The following is a 20,617-nucleotide window of genomic DNA, read 5'->3' as shown; positions in this document are numbered from 1 at the left end:
CCCCACGTCTCCACTGCATCAACCAGTTTAGCTGTGAGGTTATCAGCTGTGTGTCTACCTGGCATGCTCAGCGTTAACAGGACGGCTCTCTGTTGTGAGTGCGGTCCAGCAGTCCGTTGTAATAGCCACCAACTTACGAACTCGACACGCCCCCATGAGTTGATTGACTTACGTAGCTAAAAAACAAAATTGACCGTTAGTATTAATCGGTTAACGTTCCTGTTATCGGTTAACGGTCCGTGGCTCGATCTGCTCGATCTGTGGAAGGCCCAGGCACACCAAGGTGAAGAGCTGATGTTGGACGGTGACTGATCAGTCCTGTGGACTGATGAAGTAAAGTAGAACTTTTTGGCTGCAATGAGCATAGGTATGTTTGGAGAAAAAAGAGTCCAGAATTTCATGAAAAGAACACCTCTCCAGCTGTCATGCGCAAGGGTGGATCGATCATGCTTTGAGCTCATATTGCAGCAAGTGGCAGGGGGAACATTTCACTGGTGAAGGGAAGAATGGATTCAGTTAAATAGCAGCAAATTCTGGAAGCAAACATCACACCATCTTGAAAAAGGCTGAAGATGAAAAGAGGATGGCTTCTACAACATGACTTCGAATGATCCCAAACATACCTCAAAATCCACAGTGGACTACCTCAAGAGGCACAAGGTTGACGGTTTTCCCGTGGCCCTCACAGTCCACGACCTCAGTGTTACTGAAAATCTGTGGATAAAATAAGATAGCCGAAGAAATTCAATTGTTACAGCCAGCAAAGTATAAAAAGAGAGGCATAGAAAAATCAAGATAAAAAGGCTACAGAATAAAACACAAAAATCAACTATATACAGTCAAGCCCAAAATTATTCATACCCCTGCCAGACATACCCCCTTGTCTCAAAGTTACATGTATTCAACCAGCAATTTTTTTCTTGATTGGAATTGACACAAGTGTCTCCCAAATGATAATAAGACGAAAGGGCTAAAAAGCCATATCTAAATGTTTTCAGGTTCCAGTGGCTATAGTGCAAAGTATTATTAAAAAATACAAGATGTTCCGCACTGTGGAAAATAACATAACAGTAACATCGACTCTCTTCCCCACTTCAAATCCAGACTCGAAAACCCACCTGTTCAAGAAAGCATAATCTCCCCGTTTGCACTGTCCAATTTTTAGCTCTTATCTGTGTATACCTCTGTTCTTGTTTTATTTTGTAAAGTGTTCTTGAGTGTCCAGAAAGGCACTTTTAAATAAAATGTATTATTATTATTATTATTACATTAAATTGCACATGAAAAAATGCTGTTGCCTTAAAAATATTGAATGGCACATACTCAAATATGGATAATAAATGCAGTGTTTGTACAATTGCACAGTAGAAAGAAAAATACACAACATAGTAAAAAAAAAATGGTTTTATATTGCACAAGATGTAGTCGATATGAGCATATGTTAGCTTAGATGGCAGTAGTGCAAAAACAGGTTTGTGATGTAGTAATGGGAAACAGTGTCAACACAGTGCTATATTAAATGATCCTGGAGTTAAACGTCTTACAGTTAGTGGAATGAAGGACCCGTGGTAGCATTTTGTCTTACACAATGGGTGCAGCAGTCTGTTACTGAAAGAGCTGCTTAAGTCTGCCACTGTCTCATGCAGGGGGTGAGAGGAGTTGGCCCTGATTGATGTCAGATTGGCTAACATCCTCATCTCCCTCACCTCCTTGATGTTGTCCAGGGGGCAGTCCAGGACAGAGCCAGCTCTCCTGACCAGTTTAGTCTTTTTCTATCCCTCTCAGAGCTCCCACAGCCCCAGCAGACCTCTACATAAGAAATTGCAGATGCCACCACAGACTCATAAAAAGCTTTGTCCTATAGACTCCAAAGGACCTCAGTCTTAGCAGATGGAGATGACTTTGGCCTGTCTTTTACAAGACGCCTGTGTTGTTTGCCCAGTCCAGTAAATGGTTGAGGTGCTGGTGTCTGGGATGCTGGGAGGAAGGAGGAGGTGTGGAGTAAGTAATGCCATCAGGTCTGTGAGTGGGGGAAGGAACAATGGTTGAATCAGATCTGTTGAGAAACAAATTCAGTACATTTGCCCATTCCTGTTATCCACATTAAGGGCCCCTCACGCTGTCACTTCTGTGGCCTGATATTGTTTTTAGGCCTCTCCAAACCTCTCTGCCATTCCCCTGAAGGTGCTCCTCCAGTTTCCCCTTAGGATAGGCCTCCAAAGAGCAGTGTGTGCAAGGTGGCCCAAGAATCTCACAGAACTAAGCCTTTTACAGGAAGAGTGTGTGAAAATAACTCTAGAAAGAACTGAAAGACACTTAACTGGCTACAAAAAGTGTGATACAAGCAGTGATACTTGTTAAAGGGGGTGTTACTAAGTACTGTCCATGCAGGGAGCCCAAAACTTTGCTTCCTGCCCTTTTCCTTTTTTGTTATTTTGAAACTGTAAAAGATGGAAATAAAAAAGAAATCTTAATTTAAAGATGAAAGAAGTGTGTCAGCGTTGTTACGCTGTTTGGAAATTTGGTTGTCTTTTACTCACATAGGTATTCACAGTACCACAAAATTTAACATGCCACTGTATTTTATGCTCCAATTTCTTTGTGTAGTTTAGTAGTAAGCTACTGTTGATGCATGCAGATGGCAGGATTTATGCATGGCATCATTTGTCTTAGTGTGCACTGGTATTTCCATATCTGTACTCAGATATTCAGGTCTAAACTAAAGAATTCACTTGTGTGTAGCGTTCAACTAGTCTTCACAGCCATATACAGACAAAGGTGTGTGTGTGTGTGTGTGTGTGTGTGTGTGTGTGTGTGTGTGTGTGTGTGTGTGTGTGTGTGCGTGCGTGCGTGCGTGCGTGCGTGCGTGTGTGTGTTGTGTTGTGTTGTGTATAGGACAGTTTGTACAGTGCCACTGATAGACTATATAGATGGTAATGAGTACAGTATGGAGCCCCAGCAGGGAGGAGATGAGGACGGCCTGGCTAGAGGAGCATGGGATTGGAGCCTGCTCTGGAAGAGAGTACCACTTAGCCAGAGAGAAAAGGCCAAGAGAAAACATGTCACCCAGCCCTACTGGTACACACACAGCAGCTAGCATGCTAACACTCATCCCTGTTCTGTTTGTATCTCCATCTCCCATCCCTTCATCCCACCTGTTATGTGTCTTGCTCTGACACCCCACCCCATGTCTTTGTGTTTTCAATGACATCGCTGTCTATATTTGCTCCCCCTTTTTTTTTCTTTTCCCTGCATGTACACCACCCCTACACGTATTCCCCCCCATGTATCTTGTATGCATGGCCCCATCCCCACTCCATCAGAACGGTGTGTACGGTACCCCTGATTGACTCCATCCATGGCCAGAAGTTCACCATCGAGCCCCAGGGTGGAGGAGACAAGGACGGCTTTGCTAGAGGAGCCTGGGATTGGAGTTTGCTCTGGAAGAGAGTTCCTCTTGGAGACGGGGAAAAAATGTTCAGAAAAACTCATACTGAGCCATATAGGTACAGAAAACCTGACTGATCTGGATAGGGTCAACGCAAAAGACAAACACATTCCAACTAACCAAGAAATATTCTAATGATGTGCTTGACATTACTACATCAGCTAATTTGAAGAAATGTTAATCTTGAACCAATTGGTCAAAAAAATAGAGAAAACAACCTCATTCAATAGAACTGCCTAAATTAACCTCAAAAAGAGAAATATTAAAAGCAGGGTGTGTGGGTACCACCAACTCTTTGGATATTCATATTTTGTAAACATAATAAAATGAATTTAACCTTTGCTGCATATCAAAACTAACCAACAAAATCAACTAAATGTGATGGGGAGGGGTAGAAACTTACTGTTGTCCTGTCTGCTGACTGCCCCTGTGCTTTAATATTTCTACTATTGGTGCTTCACTGTTGTAGACCCTGTTCGCTTAATTTAGTGGGATTTACAGCTTCTACTCTTACTGTAAGTGTCTGATGTTTTTGGTGTTTTTTTGTTTTGTTTTTTTAAAGCCCATTTGAACTACAGTGACTTGGGCTGTGACATAACATATAACAGCATTGTCTTAATTTGAAAGCTGTGGGAGTGGTGAGTTAGTGTTGGGTCTACTGGAGAGCTTCTGGTATGAAATGGGCTTGGAATGGGGCACCTTCACCTTCCTCAATCACTTGTCATTAATCATGTCTTCCTCACTGTCTTTTTTTTTTTTCTCAGCTTTGCTTTTGCTTATTTCTTATTTATCTTTGACTGTGTTTGTCAGTCTGATCTCATGTGCTCTGTATTCTCATTGTTGTTAATATAGTAACTGACTGTCTGACTACTTTAAGTTAAGGTGATGTAGATGCCACCGTTTGGACAAAAATTAACTCTTTCATGTCTGATTTTCAGACCAAGCTGGAAAGGATAGATAATGTGTTTTTTGATTTTCACAGATACCTGACAAACAGAATAACTTTTAATGTGAAGAATAATGTTGAGCTACACACTGATTGACTATGTATCTGTATGTCTGTTTGTGGATGTGTGTGTATGTCTTTATACCTTATATAGGTCTCCAGCCATGGCAGGTGGTCTCTTTGCTATAGAGAGAGACTTCTTCTTTGAGCTGGGTTTGTATGACCCAGGGCTGCAGATATGGGGAGGAGAGAATTTTGAAATATCATACAAGGTAGACATGGAGAAGTCCAGTTTATACACAGTGATGGTCTCACACACATCATTTAACAGGGTTTACAGTGTTATTCGCCTTGGGTTTTTCAAAATTTCTGTGTTTATGTAGATCTGGCAGTGTGGTGGCCAGCTGCTCTTTGTACCGTGTTCTCGAGTTGGCCATATCTACAGACTTCAGGGATGGCAAGGCAACCCTCCACCTGCACATGTTGGATCATCACCCACTCTCAAGGTAGAATGCCTCATGCTTTGAAACAGTGCCAGATGTATAAAGCTCTTTGCAAAGTCAGGACTAAAACTCTGTACAAACAAAGACCAATAAATGCATAACATGCGTGACATTCTTTAGCAAATTTCTAAAGCTTTATTTAAGCATAGTTCTGTTGTATTAATCTTGTTCATTGTGGAAGTGAGCACATGTGCAAGCCTCAAGCCTTTCCAGTTGCACATTTGGCCACAAAATGGATGTAGACATACCCTTAATCACCGCTTATATATTGCATACTTGTACCCATTTCACATCTCTTTAGACCTGTCAGTTCACCATTATTAAAGTTCAGCAAGGTAATCAGTGATTTAGTTTTTAGGAGTTAGCCTTGGTGCCCTTTTATTTGATTTTCTTGCTGGATTTGCGGTGGACATTATGAGTTTGGTGCTGGTGCTGTGCCAGCAAGAAGTGTTATTACGGAAGGGTGGTTGGGGAGCCTTAACAGCTGATCCAGTAGCACTGGGACAGATCCAAGGCAGTGTGTCAGCCAAGTCTGACAGGATGCTCTTCATCTGATATAATCCCATGAATAAAATCTATCCATTTTCAGCACCTTGTACAGAAGCTGCTACAGAATGAATGAATTGCTCATTCTCACATTTTTGATGCAGTGTTTGAATATTCTTTTCAAGCTATTCAATTCTCTCAGTCAATTGCTCACACTGTGTGCTGCTTGCAGACTTTGCCATGTTGTCTCCATCCTAATTGCAGGTTCCCAGTCACAGACACAGCAATAGGTTTAAGCTATTTGGAGGTCATGCTTACACAGTACTGAGAAGTAATAATCATGATAACAGTATGATGGTAGCCTTTTGTTTCTCATAAATTTAAGTCCCTATGATTTGTAAGTGTACTGGATACATTATCCGAAATGTTTGGCAGGAATAAAAAAGGATATCTCCGAAAGAACGTAAGCAATGTAGAGCACTAGCAGGAAAGTCTGCTCTGTAAGAGGTCAAGAAGAAAAATTACATAAAACATTATATATTATACAGTATATTATGACCTACCTAACCCTATGATATTTTGGAATTTCCCCTTGTGGGACTAATAAAGGTGTATTGAATTGAATTGAATGATGTGTAATTAACTAAATACAATTGGTGTGTGTGTGTGTGTGTGTGTGTGTGTGTGTGTGTGTGTGTGTGTGTGTGCGCGCGTGCGTGCGTGCGTGCGTGCGTGCGTGCGTGCGTGCGTGCGTGCGTGCGTGCGTGCTTTTGTAGAATTATGTTCGTGTTGTGGAGGTATGGTGGGATGAATATAAAGATTACTTCTACGCCAGTCGTCCCGAAACTCTCACTCTAGCCTATGGAGACATCAGTGAGCTTAAACGCTTCAGGTATAAACAATACATAAAACAAAATATACATGCTTTGTATTTATTTCAAATATTCCAGAAAAGTTTGGAGGCTGTGTAAAACTTCAATAAAACAGAATATGATAGTCTGCCAATCCTTTTTTTAAAAAATATACAATTGAAAACAGTACGAAGACAACATAGTTAATGTTTATCTCATCAACTTGATTGATTTTTGTGATATAGGCTTATTCTGAATTTGATGCCAGTGAGACGTTTCACGCTCACAAGCAAGGATGAGGTGAGGTTCACCACTTTGTGAAACGGATGATTGTTTTAATGATATTTAGTGATTGCATCTTGTTTTTATCTACATCTTACACAGCCTCCCAACTTTTTTGGAATTGGGGTTGTATTTAAACATTTTTCTTTTGTCTAACTTAATCACACTTTTCCATATCTCTGAATTTCTCATTTTACTACAAGTTATCCACCTATAGGCCCTTGAGTGTGATTTTTAGGCCAGACAAAATTGAGAGATCAAATGAAAAGTGTCCTTGACATTTCAGCAGGGAAATGTTCTGAAATTAAAATGTTATTAGCTCAAATTAAACAAGTTCACTGTTCTAAATCAATTGCTTGGTGTTTGTTGGCTCACCTTTTTGTCAGGGAGGAACATCGATGCAAGAGCTTCAAGTGGTTCATGGAGGAAATAGCGTATGACATTCCACTGCACTACCCTCTGCCTCCTAAAAATGTAGAATGGGGGGAGGTAGGTAAACACGCATAAGCAAGCACAGCATGTTCAGTTACTGTTTCTTTCATGATCGTTAGATGGCTTGTTTGTACCATATTGTATAATATCATGTTTCATAAAGTTGTGTGTGTGTATCCTATCCATGTGTGCGTAGATTCGGGGCTTTGAGACAAGTTACTGTATTGACAGTATGGGACACACCAATGGAGGCAACGTGGAAATAGGACCTTGCCACAGGATGGGGGGCAACCAGGTAATGAAACACTCATTGTCTTATGTGTTGCTTTGTCTCCTGTAGCTTCATTCAGTCCAGATGGAGGTGGTCCTGATCTGGTTTGGTCTGGTCTTTGATTAGTTTGTTAGCCACAGAATAGTAGAACAGTGTGCAGCATTTCTAATTTACTTCAGACAACTGGACTCCCTCAGTAAAGTATACTTTTTCCTGCCCTCTTCTTAATTTTCCATGTTCCATCAGAAATGAGCTTTAGTTTTTGGTAATTTTCCCTCATGGTTTTACACTCTCAACTAATTCTTTTTCAGGAGTAGTAATTGTAATGGTCAGACACATTATTTTCTCCAGATATTCAACTGTTGGTTTGCATTGCTGTCTACCACAGTCTTCGGTTTTTTATGCCTCCGTGCTGGCGACAGCCATTGCCGGACCATACCATGATTATCTTATTTTATCATCACCAGTTTTTATGTATAAAATGTCAATTGCATGTACTTATTTAGTGGGATTTGTTTAAGTAGCCCAAAAACTACATGAAACGTGGAATTAGTGTATGTGCAAAAGTAAGTGAACCCCCAGCTGCATTGGTGAAGTCAAGCAGGTAACAGACTCAGATGAAGCACATTTGGGTGTTTAATTAATCATTTAAGCAGACCGATGAAATGAGACATCCTTGGGAAAGGGTTTGGCCTCCACTAATTAAGAGAGAGAAGAAACCAACCAAACCACTGTGGTCCCATACAAATCAACAATGCCGAGAGCAAAGGAGATATCCAAGGACATGAGGATGAGGGTCTAAAAGCCCATTACTCTGGGGAGGGCCATAAGACCATCTCCAAAAGATTCCAGCTCCATCCATCCACTGTAAGACAAATAATTTATGAATGGAGGGCAAAAACAATTTCCCCTCGGCGATCAATAAAGGAATTCTGATTCTGATTCAGATTCAGCATGACAGCAACCAGCAAACTTCTGCCTAGAAGTAGACGCCCATTGAAAATATCACCCAGAAGCACCAGAAAAATAATAAATGAGGTGAAGGCCAACCCAAACATCACCTCTAGAGAGTTGCAGACCTCTGTGGTAGCATCTGGGACAAATTTGCATGCATGCATGTCTACAATCAGATGAAAATTGAATAGCCATGACATTCATGGGAGGGTTGCTAGAAGGAAGCTTCTGCTCTCAAGAACAAAGCTGCCCGTTTCAACTTTGCCAGAAGACGAAGAAGAAGAAGAATCGGAGGGACAATCCCCTTTATTGGTCACACAACATGTTTTGACTGTTGACTCGGGAAAATGGAATTTCCCCTCGTGGGACTAATAAAGGAATATTGAATTGAACACATCCACATGCACACACATGCCATGCACTGGTGAAATTTTTCCTCCACCTTTAACCCATCCTGGTTGTCCTTCCTCCGCGGCAGGAGCGGTGGGCTGTCATCTGACTGGCGCCCGGGGACACAGATCTCTTTCGTCACCATTGGTCAGGTGGTGATCTTCTTGCGTGTTTTTAGTGGGGCTATTTTAAGGAGGATACCCCAGGTGAGCACGGGGAGAACATGCAAACTCCACACAGAAAGGCCCCTTATTTTTCCTCGAGCAGCAGGCAACGAAGGCATGGTGGAGGACACGCCACCAGCGCCCACAGCGGGATTAGAACTGGGACCTCCTAGCCGTGAGGCGACAGTGTTGCCACTTGTGTCACCGTACCACAGAGAGTGCATGGACAAATCAGAGGTCCATTCTTTGGACAGACGAGTCCAAAATAGAATTATTTGGTCACAATCAAAACCACCATGTTTGGAGAAAAGCCATCACTGCATATGAAGAAAAGAACCTTCGCCAAACAGTGAAGCATGGTGGTGGAAATGTGAAGGTCTGGGGCTGCTTTTCTGCTTCTGGGCCTGGACGATACCAATTATCCAAGGAACCATGAATTCTCAGGCATATCAACAAATTCTTGACCAGAATCTTCTGCCATCATTCAGGAAGTTGAAGCTGGGATGAAAATGGATTATGCAACAAGACAGTGACCCAAAGCATTCCAGCAAAGCTACAAAGGAATGGGAGAAAGAGGATTCATACTCTGGATTGGCTCAGTTAAAGTCTGGACCTTCATCCAATTGGAATGTGGCGAGACCTGAAGAGGTTGGTACATACCAGATGTCCCTCCAACCTCTATCAACTTGCTGAGTCCTGCAAGGAGGAGTGGGCAAAAATCCGCATAAGCAGATGCGAAAGACTGGTTAGTGGTTACAGAAGACGTTTGGTTGAAGTAATGGCTGTAAGAGGAGGAGCCACAAGCTACTGATAAAAAGGTTCACATACTTTTGCACATGTTAAATTATCAGTTTTTGTGAAATAAACAACCTTTGTTGAATTAAATAATGAAAATATATCTATTTTTGTGTGTGTGTCCATTATTTTGAAGGTGTGCTGGATGTATGTTTGATAAGGTTATTTTAATGTTTTTTACAAAAACAGTGACCATGACTGGAGGGTTTACAAACTTTCAAGCAGTACTGTATATTATGAGTCTGGACAGACATGGATGGATGTTTGCACGCAGTTTTGCAACTTATTTGGTGGCCCCCCCTGTTACTTTTTGCACTTCTCGTAATGGAGAGGTACCCGGTTTCAGCTGTGTAAGGGCAGAGAGACATAGCTTGGGGTGGTAAGAAGAAGGGAGGAGGGATTGTGCTGTTTGTGAATGAGAAGTGGTTTAATCCAGAACATTTTACCGTCAAGGAACATTTCTGTAGCCCAGACATTGAGCAGCGAGCTGTGGTGATGTGGCCTTATTATTTGCCTCGGGAGTTCACGTCTGCCATCGTGATCACTGTTTACATCCTTCCGAAGGCTGATGGGGAAGCAGCACATGACATCATTCACTCCACCGTAGCGGAGCTACAAACGCCGCAACCAAACGCGCTTTTAGTCATTACTGGGGACAGGCTTCCCACACAGGCAGAGCTGATCACAGCCTGGCGTTGTTAACACCGCAGTCTGTCTTCTCTTGTCCAGAGGCAGCCTGTGTCCACGAGGATACTCAAGCTTTCTCTCTCCCAGGTGGACTCAGGAGACTGAGTCACTGCAGGACTGCTTTGAGACAACAGACTGGAATGTGTGGAGGACATCATCAGCCTGACAGAGCTTATCACAGAGTACATCAAATTCGGTGAACAGACCATACTGCCAACCCGGACTGTACGCTACTTTTCCAGTCATATTTTTGAGAACATTCTTTTTCTCTTAGTTTTTATTCTCATCCTTATTCTTCTTTATTGTATATATTTTATGTTCATGTGTATGTTTAAACTGCTACTCCAACAAAAGAATTTTGTCTAAGTCATAATAAATCACTTATCTCTCTGGAATTTAGTAAAATCTGAGTGACATATTTTACTAAAAGCATGACTTGACCAGTGTACGGTAAACCTCCTCCCACTTGTTGAGATACTTGCACAAACTTCTATACTTTTCTGAAGGTGCTCCATCCCTCTCATGTTCATCTGTCTTCTTAACTTCTTTTTAAACCCTTTTCACTCTGAATGACTGTATAAATTACTGTGTCAGTGAACTAAAGATACAACATCCCCCTGGAGTTGGAGGCTTGGCTGGCAGCAACAAGGAATAGCTTCAGGTCTCTGATTTTGTGTCCTGTAAGCCACAGGAATCTTCAAGAATCTCTGTCCTTATCAGCAATGCACATTTGTAGGCCTTTGTAGAGCCTTTGTGATGGCAGCCATGAATGCAATTGAATGCAGTCTGAATCTCACAAAAATGTTAAGGAGGTCTGGGTTCAGATTTGGTCTGGTGAGCAGACTGTTGAGAGATGGTCAGATGTCTACTTGTAAGGATGTATTGAAAACAACTCTCAACTTGGTCGTTACTTTTTAATAACTAATTACAGCATGATGTGACAAGTAGTATTGGGTATTTGTAACCTCAGTTCATGCTGTGGTTTTGGTCTCTGGAATGCTTTCACACATTGGAATGTGGGAATTGTGGAACATTGAGAATTGTTGGTTCTCTGTAGATAAAAGAGCTTGGTCTGTACCAGCTCTATATGGAAAGTGTCCTGAGACAACTTCTGTTGTGATTTGGCGCTATACAAATAAAATTGAATTGAATTGAATTTCTTGTTGACATCATATTGTGTTGTTTGAAAAGCGTTACATCATTTTCCAGTTTTCTTTTCAGACCTTTGTAGCAGAACTGGCCTCTGACTGACCTTCTCTTCTCCCCTCCGCATTTCTCAGGGCAAATGCAGTTGTAAAACAGACTAACTTTTAAGAATTATTTACCATCTGGTATGTCCACAGGTAGAGGTCATCTCAGAGAGAGACAGGATGTCTGGCTTAGAGATATCTTCTCTACACTCTCCCAAGGAAGTGGGATTACCAATACCTTTACATCAAAGATTACCTTGCTCACAATGTTTGTCATGAGGATGCTAATGCTCCCTCATGATAGCCCCATAAGAGATACGGACAATAAAACTGGCCGGGAGAACAAAGGCCAGGCCTCAGTGGAATCCACAAACCAGATCATGCTGATGGGTCGTAAATTAGATAGTCCTGAAACAAACTGTTTGTAGATCTGGGTACCTTGTTTTTTAGTAGACTAGGATAACTGATATTTCAAATCAAATCAAATCAAATCAAATCAAATCAAATCAAATCAACTTTAGTTATATAGCACATTTCATACATAAAATTGTAGCACAAAGTGCTTCACAGAATTAACAACAACAAAAACAAGAACCCCGCCCTCCCGCCCCCATATGTCCCTCCCACCCCCACCCAATGACTGAGACCCACACATCCACTCACTCACTCACTCACTCACTCACTCACTCACTCACTCACTCACTCACTCACTCACTCACTCACTCACACGCACACACACACACACACACACTCGCACACACACACACACACACTTAGTTTTTGATATGGCCTGGTACTGAGGATCCTGGTGAGGAAAATCGCATAAAGGGGCCATCCATACCAAGAGGCACCACTGTCCGCAGACATAGGGAGCACCGCCATGGTGTGAAGGGCCCCCATGAGGAGACGTCGGAGCTACTAAGAGAATAAAATGCAGTCTAACAGTAATGTCTAAAAGTAATAACAGCTGAGATAATTCAAAGAAATAAAATGCACAAAGACTTAAACCATGGGTTTTTGTCTTAATTTGTGGAATGGTTAAATGGCCGGTACCAGAGGACCTCAGGGTCCGCGAGGGCTGATATGATAAAAGGAGGTCAGATAAATAAGATGGCCCAAGACCGTTAAGACATTTAAAAACCAACAAAAAAATCTTAAAATTGATCCTGAAGTGGATGGGGAGCCAATGCAGCGATTCTAAAACGGCAAGGCAAGGCGAATTTATTTGTATAGCACAATTCATACACTAGGCAACTCAAAGTGCTTTACAGAAGCATAAATATACATTAAAATCCTACATTTCAAAGAAAGAAAGAAAGAGAGGAGAAGAGAATAGAAAAATAAAAATGAAATACAATTAAAGGAAAATTAAAAACAGAAGCCAGTAAAAGACAATAATTTAGCATTTAGAATGATTAAAACCATTGAGCAAATACATTTACTTTAAGTAAAAGCTGTAGCAAATAATAATGTTTTCAACCCTGATTTAAATGAGCTGACACTTGGTGCAGACCTCAGGTGTGCAGGGAGAATGTTCCACAGGTGAGGAGCATAATAACTGAAAGCTGCTTCACTTTGTTTGGTTCTCATTCTGGGAACACACAATAGACCTGTCCCTGATGACCTGAGAGGTCTGGATACCTCATATGGAGTTAATAAATCTAGAATATATTTTGGTCCTAGACCATTTAATGCTTTGTAGACCAACAGTAAGTCTATTCTTTGACTCACAGGAAGCCAATGTAGTGATCTGAGGACTGGTGTGATATGGTCCATTTTTCTGGTGTTTGTAAGGACTCGTGCAGCAGCATTTTGAATCAGCTGTAGTTGCCTAATTGATTTTTTGTTTAGGCCAGTAAAGACTCCATTGCAATAGTCCAACCTACTGAAAATGAATGCATGAACCAGTTTTTCTATGTCTTCTTTGGACAGACATCCCTTGATTCTGGTTATATTTTCATGTGGTAGTAGGCTGATTTGGTAATCAGCTTTAAATGGTTGTTAAAATTCAGGACCGAATCAATAATTACACCAAGATTTCTGGTTTTATCTGTTGTTGTCAGTGACATGGAGTTAAGTTGCGCACTGATCTTTGACCTTTCATTTTTGGGGCCAAAAACAATCACTTCTGTTTTATCTGCATTAAGCTAAAGAAAATTCTGGCACATCTACTCATTGTTTTGATGAATACACTCACTCAGTGAAAGTAAGGGACTGTAGTCATGTGATGACACAGAAATCTAAAGTTGTGTATCATCTGCGTAAGTATGATAAGAAATATTATGATGCTCCATAATCTGAGCTAGGGGCAACATGTAGATATTGAAAAGAAGTGGTCCGAGAATGGACCCTTGTGGCACCCCACACATCATCTTTTTTTCTTTCAGACACATGCTCACCAATTGACACAAAGTAGTCTCCATCCATCCATCCATTTTCTATGCCGCTTATCCCTTTCGGGGTCGCGGGGGGGCCGGAGCCTATCTCGGCTGTCAACGGGCGAGTGGCAGGGTACACCCTGGACCGGTCGCCAGCCGATCGCAGGGCACATACACACACCATTCACACTCACACTCACACTCACACCTAGGGACGATTTAGAGTCACCAATTAACCTAATGAGCATGTTTTTGGTCTGTGGGAGGAAGCCAGAGTACCCGGAGAGAACCCACGCATGCATGGGAAGAATATGCAAACTTCACACAGAAAGGCCCAACCCGGGATTCAAACCTGTGACCTTCTTGCTCTGAGGCACGCGCACTACCTGCTGCGTCACCGTGCAGCCCTACAAAGTAGTCTCTATCTTGTAAATAGGATTTGAACCAGTGTAGTAGAGTGCCAGTAAGTCCCACCCACTTTTGATCAACCGTGTCAAAGGCAGCACTGAGATCTAATAATACTAAGACTGAGGTTTTGGAAGCATCATTATTCAGATGTATGTCATTTAAAACGTTGATAAGTACAGTTTCAGTGCTGTGGTGTGGACGAAATCCAGACTGAAATGCATTAAAAAGATTGTTTTGCATCATGAAAGCATGCATTTGTTGAAAAACAACCCTTTCAATAATTTTTCCTAGAAAGGGAAGATTTGATATTGGCCTGTAGTTACTTATTACTGAAGCATCCAGATTAGTCTTTTTTAGGAGAGGTTTTATTACTGCAGTTTTCAAGGCCTGGGGAAACTGACCGGACTGAAGAGAATTATTTATTATCTGCAACACACATGGAGCTATGCAATTAAAAACATTTTTAAAAAACTTTGTTGGCAGAGTATCAAGGCAGCATGTTGTGGATTTTAACTGTGATAAAGTTTCTGTCAGCCTTGTATGATCTAAAAGGTTCAAATGTGCTAGATTAACTGGAGAACAAGAAGGCACAGATGGACTTATCATTTTGCCTGAGTTGGAGCTGCACACTGTCTTATCCTTGAAATTTTATCTGTAAAAAAAGGCTGCAAAATCATTGCATGACTTGTTGGATAGCAGCTCAGGAGGGACTGATGCTGTGGGGCTTGTCAGTCTATCCACAACAGAAAACAAAGGGCGGGCATTATTACAGTTTCTGTTGATAATCTCAGAGAAGAATGCTTGCCTTGCCTTCTTTAATTCATGGTTATAGGTGTGGAGACTGTTTTTGTAAATTTCATAGTGAACCACAACCTCAGAGATATTAAGCCCTTTTGAGATAACCAAATCTAATATATGCCCTTTGTTATGTGTTGAGATAGGCCAAAATGATCCAGAATGTTTAAAAGTTCTTTAGCACATCCATCTTTAAGATTATCAACATGAATGTTGAAGTCACCCATTAACACAACACAGTCAAAATAAAAAAAAAACAGCAGACAGTAGATTGGCAAACTCATCAGAAAACTTTGCATTGTATTTTGGGGGCTTGTAGATGGTTACGATGACTGATTGACAGGGAGACTTTGATTGAATGGCAACATATTCAAAAGATTCACTTCACTACTTCACTTATGAAACTGAAATTCGGAGGGGCTGACTCATTGAGAACTGCTGTGCTGTTATCTTGTCCTAACCAAGTTTCAGTTAAAAACATAAAATCAAGCTTGTGCTTGATTATAAAGTCATTGATTAAGAATGATTTGCCTGCCAAAGACCTAACATTTAAAAGAGCTAACTTAAATGTGCTAAAAAGTCTAACATCCCCATGTTTTAGAACATACTGTGGCTGACATGGAATACATGTTAAATTTAATGATGTGATGTTTCTGGAGAGATGGACTGATCTTCTCCTCCTACCTATTGAGACATGAATCAATAAAGCTTCCAGCACAATGGGCCCTGGCTTTTCCTTGGAAAAGTCAGGCATAACATTTGCCTAAAAACAGCTGGACTCAGAACACATCAGTTACCAACACAAATAGGTGGCTGTGCTGGGCTCTTACTAGGGGACTGGAGTAGGTTCAGATCAAGCCGTGGACGGCGCTCTGGTGGTGGAGGGGGACAGGGTGGTTGTAGGGGGCGGGGTGGAATTTGGGGGGACAGGACCCCAGATGGGCGAGGAGTAAGCCTGATACCAGCACTGACAAGTTTGTTCATTTGGTCAGTAAACTCCAGCAGGGGGAAGGAGGGTGATGGGATACCCAGTGAAGATGATGAGCTGGATGGAGTTTGAGCAGTTGGAGATGGTGGCCTAGGTGGAGTTTTAGTGGTTGGAGTCAATGAATCCTCACGAGCAGTGGCCTCTGGTGGAGGACATGAGGCATCCGCTTTTTTGCTCTGGCATCCCTCATGGTTAGAGCACACAGGCGGGGGGAGAGTTAGTTCTCCTTCATGTTTTGGTGTTTGCTGCTTTTGTTTGGATTCCTCTTGTCTCTTGTCCTTTGGAGTGGGAACAGTGTGACACAGGAAGAAAGATAGGTTGGAGGCAAAAAGTTTTACTCCTGACTTGTTTATGGAAAGTCCGTCTCCTTTGAAAAAATGTCTGCGGTCCCAGAAAAAGTTGAAATTGTCAATAAAATGCACGGAGTGGACATCACATGCAGTTGAATGCCATCTGTTTACTGCCAACAATCTGCTGAATCTCTCTCCTCCTCCTCTGACTGGTGGTAAAGGCCCACTGAAGAAGACTTCAGCATTCAGAGAGCTCACTGCATTTAGCAGTTTACCTAAATCTCGTTTGAGCACTTCAGATTGTCGTTTCGCAATATCATTTGCCCCTGTGTACAGTACAAGGCATTTCAGAGTTGGAAATTCTGGAACAATACTGAGGATTTTGTCAGTCATGTTGGAGACTGTATCATCAGGAAAGCACAGCACTTTTGTGTTTCTGCTGTACATTCTTCCCACATCTTTAATAGCAGAATCACCACAATCAGAGTCTCAGGACCAGTCAGTAGCTTTCCTTGTAGCTTTCTAGCTTCTGACTTCCTGTCAGGCCTTACCCTTCTCTGTGAGTCCGAGAAGTTATCCAGGTTTTCAGTTAGAGATCCAGGGTCCTGCAGTAGTGGAGCAAACCGATTTTGTAACTGCACACTAGCTGGTTTGGGAGCTTTGTTGCTCATCTTCTCTTTAGCTTTTGTCCACGGCTGTGTCTTACTCTGCACAGGTGTTGAGTAGGATGATAACACAGGCCAGTCTGTCGCATCACAGATCTCTGGGCGCTGGGTTCTACCTGTTGGACGTCTTCCAATATCAGCTGATTTACTCTTGGGCTTTGCCCCAAGAGCATTCCAGGGAGGACTAATACTGGCAGATTTATTACCCAGTACACAGCCCTTTAGTTTCGAGGGAGCTGTATCAGAGCTAATTAGCTGAATGTTAGCATTCTCCAGTCCGCTGTTTTGAGTCAGTGGCAAAGTGCTGTCATTTCCACAAAGTCCGTTCACTTCTGCATTTATTTCCAGACGCTGGACTTTAGTTTCCAACACTGCAACCTGCTGCAGAAGTTTGTAGAGGTCATCTGTGGAGAAAAGAGGCATCTTGGTGCTAATTAGCTTTAGCTGCCAGCAGGCTTTTTCTGTTGGTAGGCTGAAGCAGGCTTTTTCTGTCAGTAGGCCAGTGCAGAGTGTACCCGTGAAATACCGCAGGGGTCGCAAGGCTCATCCACAACTTTTAAATGTTCCTCGCCTGTCACCGACGCCGTCGAAATCCAGTTCCTGAATCATCACTGTCCAATATCAGCTCTCAACCTTGGTGTGCCTGGGTCTTCCACTGGACTGCCAAGCAGACGAGCCATGGACGGACACCTGGGCATCTTCGGCTAGTTTGGAGCAGGCCTTTACAGGAACGTTGCTGACAAGTAGGCATGCATTAAGCGGGTTTGAATAAGAGTTGGTCCATGAGGTTATGATACTGTTAATTTACCTAAATTCTCTCAAACATTTATTCAAGAAATTAACTCTCCATTTGCATCCCCATTTTTCCCTTAAAACTACTTCTCACTATCGCCAAACTCATTCTACCATTGTTTTGCCATAAGTTTCTCTCTCCAATTCTTTGTGTTATGCCATATCATCTACCTCTTCTGTCGTACTATTTATGATACTTTATTCATTATCCATAATCATGCTTAATAAATGAGTTTTTTATTTAGGTTGTGGTTAGACGGTGTCCTTTTGAGCTGAATATAAACGATCCCTGTATTCAGAGTTTACACTACAGATTATCAGACTGGTTTACGGATAGTTCATTCATTAGTATTTCATCAGCATTATAGCAGTTAATTTCTGCAGTCCTTCTTAGCTGAGGAAGGTGGCGCCCCGATATTTTATCAACGAATGCAACATCAAATTAAGTTAGTTCCCCTACACCTTTAAATCTGTTCTTGGCAATTGTTTGGGAGTTCTAGTGCATCTTACTGCTATGGTAACTGCAATTTATGTCACCCTGACTGACCGATCAAAGCTTTGTTGCCTCTTTTTTGTTCTTCACCTTTGCTGGAGATGTCTAGGGATTCTACTCCCTAGAATTCACATAGCTGGTCTGAAACATGTGCGGTTTCCTCAGTGCCAATCTTCATGCACAAAGTAGCACTCATGCTTGACCATCCGCCATGACTGTCCAGCCAAAAAACGTTTCTATGGCAATCAGGGAGTCTGATAGTCCTTGTACTCTGCCAGCTTCGATTTCCCAGTAGTCGTCTGCTGCTGCCTGAAACATCTGCTGATGGCAGCCCCCTTTTCACAGGCTACAGATTTGTTTTCCAGGAACCTGCATGATGACAGAACCCACTTCAATCGCAACATTTTCATCTTTGTCTGCAACATTTTGCAAGATTAATTTTACAGCACTATGTTCTTTTGTCTTTCATGTGTCATTACAAAAAGTTTTTTTTCACGCTAACCCCAATACGTTTACCTGTTTCTCCAGGATGACACTGCTGGCTGTCTCTGTCCCTCTTCCCCTTTATTCCTTCAGCCCATTCGGCTGCTTTGTGTAGAGGAACTATATACTTATCTTTTCTGTGTGGGGGAGCCACCCAAGAAATGACAGCATTAGTTTGTTAACTTTTATCACACAGCACGAGGTGGTGTCTCTGTCTCGCACTGCGTGTGACACCCTTAATTTGACAGAACTTGGCAACCTGACCTGGGCAAACAAAACCTCCCCATTTTTTTTATTCAGTTTTTCCTTTTGCATTGTGATTGTATCATATGTACACATTTCTGATTTATGGGTTGTGACATAACATCTGTCACCAAACAAATACCCTTGGGGAGAGTTTTGGCTGCTCATGTGGAGTATTGTGGCCGATGGCAAGTTCGGTTTTCTGAATCTTTCACTTCTGAATCTGGTTTAAAATAGTACAGGTATAGGCCACAGCAATCCTCATGTATCTGAAACCACTCCCACTGATTCCAAGACTAATGTGTACTTCAACCTCATCATAGAGATGTCTGAAGATTTTTTACCTGGAGTCAAATTCAGCAATTTAGCCATGTGTGCACTCACAACTAGATCTTCTCTTCCCAATCTCTCCTTAAGCATGGCTATGACATCATCATAATGTCACTCTTATTTTTAGCCCTCCAATGGCTCTGCTCAGCTGGACCCACAAGATATGACTTGAGATATGCAAGCACTTAAGTTCTGCTCAACTCCCTATTTTCATGAATGATTGTTTCAAACTGATCCCAGAATTCCTGCCACATCAGTATTTTGCTGTCATATTTGTTATGTGCAGTAGAGTTGGGCGGTATCCAAATTTTGGTATCGTCAAACCTTCCTCACATTTTCCCGGGGTATACGGGGGTATTACCGGGTATTACCGTGACTAATTAAAAATCACTTTGCAGGGCAACGTGACATGTTCAGACAGTCAATGCTCACGCTAAGAAACACCAATCTTAACTTGTAGCATACCAGAATGACGAGGAGAAACTCAGATAAATGAAATGTAATTCTTACACCAAGAAATTATATGTGCATATAACAAAAATACGAAAATAGCGCACGTCAACGGTACTGCATCTGCAGATGATCATGAGGATGTCTGCCTCCTCACTGTGCGACGAAAACTCAGGGAGCTAGCAGCCAAAGAGTAGCAGAAAAAACTTTGTTAAATCATACAGTATGTCTTACCTTTGCTGTTTTGTGGTCAAAAGTTACATTCCAGCACAAAAAAATGCTGCTAACGTCTCCTCCTATGACTCTGTGTTAGTTTGAGATCAATCACGAAGGTCCTGGTTGTTTACATAAAGAGGAGGTGGTATCTAGAGCGGAGGGAGCGCTCTTCATGCGATAACCTATCTGTGGGGTTACTTCTATCTGGATCGTCATTGGTGTTTCTGTGGTGAATATGGGTGGGTCGCTGAGCTATTGACCAATGTAACCGTGCCGTTAGTTTCACCGCTCCGTCTCACAGAGGACTCTGCTGAGCAGCCTGAGGTGTTATTTTACTGTTTTATTTGCATTTCGTCCTTTTATGAGAGCTAAGAACAATAGCAAGCAGAAAAAGGCTGAAAACGTGTTTTCAACAGAGGAGTTTCTCCAGCTGCTTGGGCAAGATAACGGTACTCTGCCCAAATGCACCCAAATGAGCGCCTGGACATACCTGTGTTAAAACACCTGTAAAACTGCTGAGGTTCATTTTTTAGCATGTACTTTTGCACAGTCACCTTTTTCTTGAGTAAAAATTCAACCAGATACACTGAATGGAGTGGACTTCATTTTTGTTATGATGATGCTACAATTACGTTAGGCCCCTATAGACCTATATGCACAGCATTTTTTTAAATGACGGTAATGAAA

General features: G+C 41.9%; 1 protein-coding gene across 2 annotated transcripts in view; it reads left to right on the top strand.

Annotated features, from left to right (window-relative positions):
- The window catches only part of galnt7 (UDP-N-acetyl-alpha-D-galactosamine: polypeptide N-acetylgalactosaminyltransferase 7), a 55,762-nt gene that overhangs the window by 28,676 nt on the left and 6,469 nt on the right, over nucleotides 1–20,617 (top strand). The window contains exons 7-12 of one of the 2 annotated variants that reach the window (XM_070987452.1): nucleotides 3,324–3,506; nucleotides 4,549–4,666; nucleotides 4,778–4,900; nucleotides 6,160–6,275; nucleotides 6,903–7,005; nucleotides 7,145–7,243. In XM_070987452.1, the coding sequence (XP_070843553.1) occupies nucleotides 3,324–3,506; nucleotides 4,549–4,666; nucleotides 4,778–4,900; nucleotides 6,160–6,275; nucleotides 6,903–7,005; nucleotides 7,145–7,243 (742 nt within the window). Of the gene's footprint in view, nucleotides 1–2,895; nucleotides 3,079–3,323; nucleotides 3,507–4,548; nucleotides 4,667–4,777; nucleotides 4,901–6,159; nucleotides 6,276–6,902; nucleotides 7,006–7,144; nucleotides 7,244–20,617 lie in introns of both variants that reach the window. The other variant, XM_070987442.1, reaches the window with a different exon arrangement.

This window comes from Chaetodon trifascialis, chromosome 2 (assembly GCF_039877785.1).
Source record: "Chaetodon trifascialis isolate fChaTrf1 chromosome 2, fChaTrf1.hap1, whole genome shotgun sequence".
NCBI lineage: Eukaryota > Metazoa > Chordata > Actinopteri > Chaetodontiformes > Chaetodontidae > Chaetodon > Chaetodon trifascialis.
Note: the sequence above shows the minus strand (reverse complement) of the source record. Positions and strands in the feature narration are given on the sequence as shown.